This window comes from Lutjanus erythropterus, chromosome 2 (assembly GCF_056507025.1).
Source record: "Lutjanus erythropterus isolate fLutEry1 chromosome 2, fLutEry1.hap2, whole genome shotgun sequence".
Taxonomy (NCBI): domain Eukaryota; kingdom Metazoa; phylum Chordata; class Actinopteri; order Lutjaniformes; family Lutjanidae; genus Lutjanus; species Lutjanus erythropterus.
In genome coordinates this window covers 21,981,212-21,988,997 of record NC_139318.1, presented here as the reverse complement: position 1 = coordinate 21,988,997, position 7,786 = coordinate 21,981,212, and the positions used below count along the sequence as shown (strand labels likewise).

The following is a 7,786-nucleotide window of genomic DNA, read 5'->3' as shown; positions in this document are numbered from 1 at the left end:
TAAAATATGCTTAAAGTAGCAAAAGTAAAGATTCTGTAGATGAAACACCCACAATATAATAATGTACTTTATGATACATTAATGTGTAAGTATCACTTTTTGCTGCTGGCTAGACTTGTCTGTAATACATAAGACTTTACTTGTTGATTATATCTCATACTAATACTACTACTACTACTACTACTAATAATAATAATAATAATAATAAGCAATGATCAGAATCTGTGAAATAATTATTAACTAAAGCTGTCAAATATTCTCCCTGAAATACAGTAAAATTATGTAGTAGTACCTCCAAATTGCACTTAAATGCAATAACTGAGTTAAAGAACCCTTCTTAAAAATGTCTAAAATTTCTTTCTTACAGTCTTAAAAGATAAAGAATTAATCAGAATATGATCATAAAATAATACAACTAGATAAGTTAACCAAATGTGATGTGAAATTATGGGAGTTATTAAAGCACAGAATAAAATCTTTCTTTAAATCTAAATAAAGTGAGTGATTATTCTGAATATATTTTATTACAATATAATACATTCATGAAAAAATATATTACTCAACTAACAATTAACCAAAATGGTGCTGTTGTCCTCTGTGAAAACAAGACCAGAGAAGTCAAAGAGTAAAAATAAAAAGGGGAGGAGTTTAGAATGTGACGTGTTGTGTCTCGCGGAGCTGCAACACTTTCGCTTTCATTTATCAGGAAGAAAAAGCATTTGACGTCTAAAGCCAGGTCAGGGTATGTATGCGTGATAAATTCATGTTTTACGTGCTGTGTGTATGTTCAAGAAGTAGATATAATGTTTTTTACATAAAGACTAAATTTGAAAAGCTAACGTTGATATAACGCCATAAAAGTTTGCATTGGCTTGTCATAACCGAAAGTATCGTCGAGCGATAACCTTCCGTCAGAAATGTCGACATTTTAAACCCAGAGTTAAAATATCACTTTTTAGCGAGTTTTATTTTTTTCTTGAAATACTCCAAGAATTGTTGGTTTACATTTTCAGATGGAAGCGCTGCATGACTGTGTTTTCTGATCGGCCAGGTTAAAGTACAAAGTATGCTAACTATGTTAATATTTCACCAGTAGACAGAGTGACTTTGGGTTTTTGCTGATGGGTGACTGCACCATTTAAATATTTGTTGGTTGTTTGAACTGGCAGGCTGACACCAACAAGCGTCTGCTGTCATCTATGAACTATCTCCGGTGGTTTATAGGAACAATGTCAGCCAGTGACGAAGTGGAGCCCATGGATGTGAGTAGCCTGGCCTGTATCAGCAAAGTCTGCAAACTTATGTTCAACATTAGCAGTATTAAAAAAAAACATTGTTAATGCTGCCATGTTATATGTGAATAGTCACAATGTCTGTCTTCACTAGGAATAGTACTGCTTAAAAGTATTTGTCTATGTAAATTTAGTGTAATTGACTTTTTAAGAAATAACATGCTGACTTTCCTCACGTAGTATTGTGAGCAGATTCAAGCACGTCATGATAAAGGTGCTGAAGGAGTGTGTGTGTGTGTGTGTGTGTGTGTGTGTGTGTGTGTGTTGACATGTTGTGTGACAGATATCACTTCAGTCAGTCTGGCACAAGACCAGTGTTTGATTTTAAAACTGATGAGAGGGTGTAAAAAGTGGCAGAGTGATTTCTTTTTTTTTTCCATTTTCAAGACAGGTTCAGTTTTTAGAAACTAAAAGAAACAGTGCATAGAAAATTTGTTTAAGATCAAATTATTCAGAATAGTTTGTGTTCTGAAGTATTCATTTGTTTGTTTTTCTTAATTGAAACACCCTGTCTTCCTACATATAGTGCTCTGACACCCCTTCAGCATCTCAGGGTACAAGTACTGAGGTAGGTATTTATGTGAAAGAGTGGGTTGTGTGTATGTACATTTTTCTGTAAACTGTATGTGAAAGTGAAAGTATGAAATTGAAGGCTGAAGTGTAGTTCCCAATATAGACTGCGTATGCTAGTCTCAAGTAATCAGATCCTGTTGCTCTCTGCTGAATCAATGCTTTCTGCTCAGGTCATATTCTATTATATTATCTAAGGCAGTGGTTCCCAAACTGGGGGAGGGTGGAGAGACTACAGGGGGTGCGTGGACGAGCATGAGACAAATACAGTGAAACAAAGTTGAATGAATATGATATATGTAGGGAAAATAAACAAACAACAGTTTTCTGATGGTAGCATGGTGACCTTTCACTAAAATTCAAACTGGATCCATTTTTCTTTATTTGTCCGTATTAGCTGTCACAAAGGAGCGGGTACTCTTCCTGGGTCCATAATGTTGCTTCCCCAATCATTGTTATCTCCAGTTGTTTCTTCTTATGAAGATGGGTATGCTAGGAGAAGTTTGGGAACCACTAATCTAGGGCTGCAGAATGTTGTAAAATAATCATATTGTGATCATTTTCAAAGATATTGCAGTATGGTACACACTTAGTAGGAAAGATATTTGCATCACAAATTTAATTTTCACTGAAAAACTACAACCCCAATTCCAAAAAAGTTGGGCCATTCCATAATCAAATGTGTGGTGCATTATGAAACACAAAATAAGATAACAGAGAACCCAGAGTGTTGAGCACCTGAAGTTGTCTATCAAGAAAGAATGAGAAATAATTTCACTTCAACAGTTAGTCTCTTCAGTTCTCAAATGTTTACTCACTGCTGGTAAAAGGAAAGGTGATGTTTCACAGTGGTGAACATGACACAGTCCCAACTTTTTTTTGAACATGTTGCAGGCATCAAATTTAGAACGAGTTACAGAAAACAAACGGTATCTTGTCTTTGTGCTGTATTCTATTGAATAAAAAAGTTTTACAAATAATTGGATTCTGTTTTTTTTTTAACACAGTGTCCAACTTGGAGTTGAATGAAAATCATGAAAATGTGACATTTGTTTGTCTATACCAAACACAGAGTTTTCATATATTTGGCGAACAAGATTTTTTGCCCAGGACATCTGTGCACCTCTACAGTGCTTCACTATAGTGTTGTTTAGTCACTCGTTTTTCCTTTATCAAAAAATTGCAGCTTCTATGATTTGGATATTGCACTTAGCCGTGTTGCAATTTCAGTAATATTTTCGCTAAATTGTGCAGTCCTAATATGATCATATTCCACAGCAAATATGTTACCTTGATTATATAAAACTCTAATGTAAATGAAATAAATAATTTAGTTTTTTAAAAAACACCACTGCCAGTATCATATACATATCTGTTTTTCTGTTTTGAAACCTTTTACTTTGTATTTTAAATTTTTACAATTCTAAAATACCTTAGAAAGCTAAAATGACATGGAGGATGTTGCTCAGTACTACACTAGCATTAATTGTAACTTGTTTTGTTCTTCTTTTGACTTTTTCACAGAACAAAGATGAAGTTCAAGTCACTCTCTCAGTGAAGTGGTTAAAGGGTCCTCCACCTCAGAAATCTAAAGTGAAGCTGCAGAAAGCTCTTACAACTTGGGCCAACAAAAACGAATTTCATGGAGACTTCGATGTTTTAACGGTGTCAGACGATGGGAGAGCTGTGATAAAGATTAAACCCGCTCCAGGTGAAGTGTAACTGTTGGAATTTTTAAGCAAAAATTAAATTGCACATCTTTTACCAGCAACATTTTATATCGACTCTAATACATTGGTCTCCAACAGGGGTGTTACTGAAGGGGGTCCCCCAAATTATTTTTAAAATCAAATATAAGTTTTTCTTTTCTTTCAACAATTAAAGTATGTCTGAAAAAACACTGACATGAATCCAACATAGCACCAATAAATCAGCCTATTTAAAAAAAAAAAAAGCATTTAATTTACAAAAGCTAGGTGAGCTAGCTTACCTACTAAATTACTGTGCAGCACGGTGACCTAGTTAGCTACGTATTATTCAAACATATTGGCAAAATATTATATATTATTATCCCAAGTGTACAGCCACTCTTGTGAGCCACATCAAACCATTTTGTAATTTCATGAGCAAGAGACTCTGACAAACCCTCTACCTCAGAGACCACTGACAGTGCAGTGGAGAGAGTACGACTGACGTGGCCATTCTACAACTGCTGCTAACTTAACCGCTGAGGATAAGCACAAATCACAGAGGACCCAAAAATATTCTTTGAAATATTCATAGTAGGGGGTAGCTGCACTGTCTCTGTCAGCTAAGGGGTCTCTGGCCTCTTTCATAATATATATATTATATTTATGGGGATTTATTGGCCCAGTATGGCAGAAATTAAATTTAATATTCATTAAAGTATGCTTGATGAGTGTATAATCATCTGGAAATTAGAATTGCATTTATTTTACATTATTTTAAAATTAGCCATTTGTATCATCTTCCATGGAAGCTGCCATGTTGAACCGCCATGTTGAACCGCCATGTTTCCACATTAGTTTAGAACAGACAAACCAAACACTGGCTCTAGGTGCAGCCATTTGTGTTTTCTGCCTGTTTTGTGTCCACAGTAGGTTCTCCTACATGCTTGGAAGGTGTTTGCAGTCTATAAGTTTACCACTAGATGACACTAAATCCCACATAGTGGGCCTTTTAATTTCTTTTGGATGCACACTCATTTTGTGTTTGTCTTCTTTTTAAGGTGTGATTGAGCTTCAGAAACTGTGTGGTAAACCACTGACAACGAAAGATGAGAAAACAACAGTTACAATAGTATCTGTTAGTCTGACACCAGCTGAGCCTGAGACACCAAAGCCAGAGGATGTTCAAATGAACGCTTCATCTGGGTCAGACGTTCCACCTTCATCTGGTTCAGAGCCACAAGACGTATGTGCTGTGTCGTAAACCAGTAGCAATGCATTACATTGAAAATTTACGCTTTTCGCTAAATTAATACGTTCTGCTTTATTCAGGTGCCAATGAAAATGACGGAACAAAGTAGTTCCATCAGTTCAGCAGCAGTTTCTGAAGCAGAAGAAGAGCCATGTCTCGTCCCAGTGGGCCATTTCTGGTATCTCAACCACATCTATAAGGAGGAAATTGAACGTATAAAGAAAGAGAATGGAGTTGAAGTCACGGCACAAGTAAAAGTGACATTTAAAGCAGCCCAGAAAGACGGAGACTCAAAAAAAGCTTCATCTAATTTCATCGACCTTGTTCAGAACTGCATTGGGGAATCTGATGGCTCAGTTTATCCTCTCACGTCCATAGATCGAGAAGAGTTGAAGGATGCACTGACAATCATCCAGAGACCTGAGAACAAGGTTTTGTTCACTCTGTCCTCTGAGGAAATGACCATATGTGGGCCAAGAAAAAGTCAAGATGCCATCAGTAAGTTCTTAAATGTAGCACAGAAAGCCACAAATACCCACACCTCTACTGGAGAATCTACATGGCATGAGAGGCCCAAGATTGGCATGAGCATCATAGACCCTCTCATCAGTGCTGGACTAACCATGGAGGAGACCTACTGGAAGCTGATGACCACTTCCTTCGATCACTGTATAACTAAGATCAAAGATAAGTTTGGTGTGGACTTCAAGGAATCAGGCATCAGTCAAGGCAAAGTCGAAGTCAAAGCTCACTATAAAGGATCTGGAGGAAACACATCAATGGAGAGTCATGCTGTCAGAGCTCTTCTTCATCTGTACCAGAAGACTGCAACTTCACCCAGCTCACCGAAGAACTTGAGCGATCTTTATCCGTCAGAGGGGGCCACCGGTGGACCTGTATTGAACGGCCAATCAGGATACAGCATGCACAACACTGAAGCACCCACAGAAAAGGGAGCAACATCACGAGACAACAAGGACGAAGAATGTCCTATATGCAAAGATACCTTCACCAATAAGACGCAGCTCAAGTGTAAACATGAATTTTGCAAGGAATGCCTGGCACAGTCCAAGAAAATGTTGGGACCCACCTGTCCTGTATGCAAAGACGTCTTTGGTAAAATGGAGGGAGACCAGCCAGATGGAAAAATGACATGGAAGTCATATCCTTCATCCCTCCCTGGATTCCCAGACTGTGGCAATATCATCATCACCTATGATATTCCAGGTGGAATACAGACGGTAAATGCCTGTTTAAATATATGAAGAGATTGTGTCAGATTTGTTACTTGTTGAATTTTCTTTAACTTTTTTTTTTTTTTTTTAAGAAGTAATGTATATACTTTTCCCTCCCCCTTTGCAGGAAAAGCATCCACATCCTGGGAAGTACTACTCTCCCATTTGCAGAACAGCATATCTGCCAGACAACAAAGAGGGCAGGGAAGTGCTGCACTTGTTGAAGAAAGCATTTGACCAGAAGCTCATTTTCACTATCGGGACGTCCAGAACGACTGGGCTGGATGACCAAGTGACCTGGAACGACATTCACCACAAGACCTCAGTGTCAGGAGGACCACTGAGGTACAGTAGCCAAACCTCAAAGTTCTTTCTTCTTTTTTGATGCCAGGTCTACTGAAATGTGACATATTAACCCTTGTACATATTTTGTTTCCACAGTTTTGGGTATCCTGACCCTGACTACCTGAGCAGGGTCAAAGATGAGCTGAAGGCCAAAGGCATCAAGTGAAGACTTTGATCCAAAGTGGCTGAAGAGAGTTGTTTTCAGACACACACAAAGAAATAAGATGATTATTTGAAATAAGCAATCACTGGGTTGAAAAGTCTACTGTATTGTATGCTGTCTCTCTTCTTCTCTTTTAATTTTTCATATTATCAATAAGGATTTTTGAGGTGTACCAGACAACATTTAAGGCTTAAGAGTTTATGGTTTAGCAACATGTATTATCTTCACGTATTAAAAGACCAGTGTGGATTCAATGGCAGTTCTTATTTTTAGGTGATTATACACAAATGAAAACATACTTATGAATATTATATTCAATTTCCAACATATTCTGCTAATAGATCCCTGTAAATCTGACACTGGACCTTTAAGTATAACTCATGATGAAAACTCTTCTCAGTTTTTTGTTGATTGATAAGCTTTTGAATTTATAACAGATAAGAATGAAAATTGCATGCATATATTAAACTTAATGTCTACAGTACACATGATATGTTTACTGTATGCCTAATAAATGATTAAACCAACCCACACTGACTCATCACAGTATTCTTCACGTAATCAGCATGTTTTTTGTGCAATTTTATTTTTTTAATATATGGTGATATCTGTCATTTAGGTTTTAAGGTACACCAGCAAAAATTACACATTATTTTTTATTGAGAAGAAAGTCTGTATTGTGTACGATGACAGCTGCATGACATTCTTCTTTTTTAAAAAATGTAAAAAAAATAAAATAAAAAAATGTAAGGTAAGCAAAATAAATTAAAGGCTGGTGTTAGCTGGAATAAGTTATGACTGACAGAAACAGACTGATCTTAAGGAGACGACCTCAGTTCACCAGCTGCCGAGGTAAAGCCCTGCTGCCACTACAAACCACAGATCAGTATGATGTGGCACAACAATTGTTGAAAGATGGTAACAAAAATAGATTCTGCTCACCTCACTTTTTGCTTTTGTGCAACCACTTTTTTGGGGTTAGAATGTAACATTTTAATTTATGAATTTCTTGTGCACACTTGTGCTTTTCATTATATTTTTTATTACTTCCTTTAATTGTTTGATTAGAGAATTATTTTGCTGCAAGATGCAGTAAGTGATTTTAATAATTAATTATCAGATATACTTTATATGCCTATGGAAATATAATCTGATCTGGCCACTGATATTAAAAAATAATAGTATTAAATTAAATTGCAATTGACACAAAGACAGATCAAATGTAGTTCAGAGGTGAGTAA

General features: G+C 36.5%; 1 protein-coding gene across 1 annotated transcript; it reads left to right on the top strand.

Moving 5' to 3' along the window:
• The first annotated feature begins 945 nt into the window (after window positions 1–945).
• LOC146331536 (uncharacterized) lies at window positions 946–7,072 on the top strand. The gene is made up of 7 exons (XM_084732610.1): window positions 946–1,262; window positions 1,819–1,860; window positions 3,387–3,573; window positions 4,612–4,796; window positions 4,883–6,043; window positions 6,165–6,382; window positions 6,479–7,072. The coding sequence occupies exons 1-7, from the start codon at window positions 1,200–1,202 to the stop codon at window positions 6,546–6,548; spliced, it is 1,926 nt and encodes a 641-aa protein (XP_084588736.1). The 5' UTR covers window positions 946–1,199; the 3' UTR covers window positions 6,549–7,072.
• Window positions 7,073–7,786: the final 714 nt, after the last annotated feature.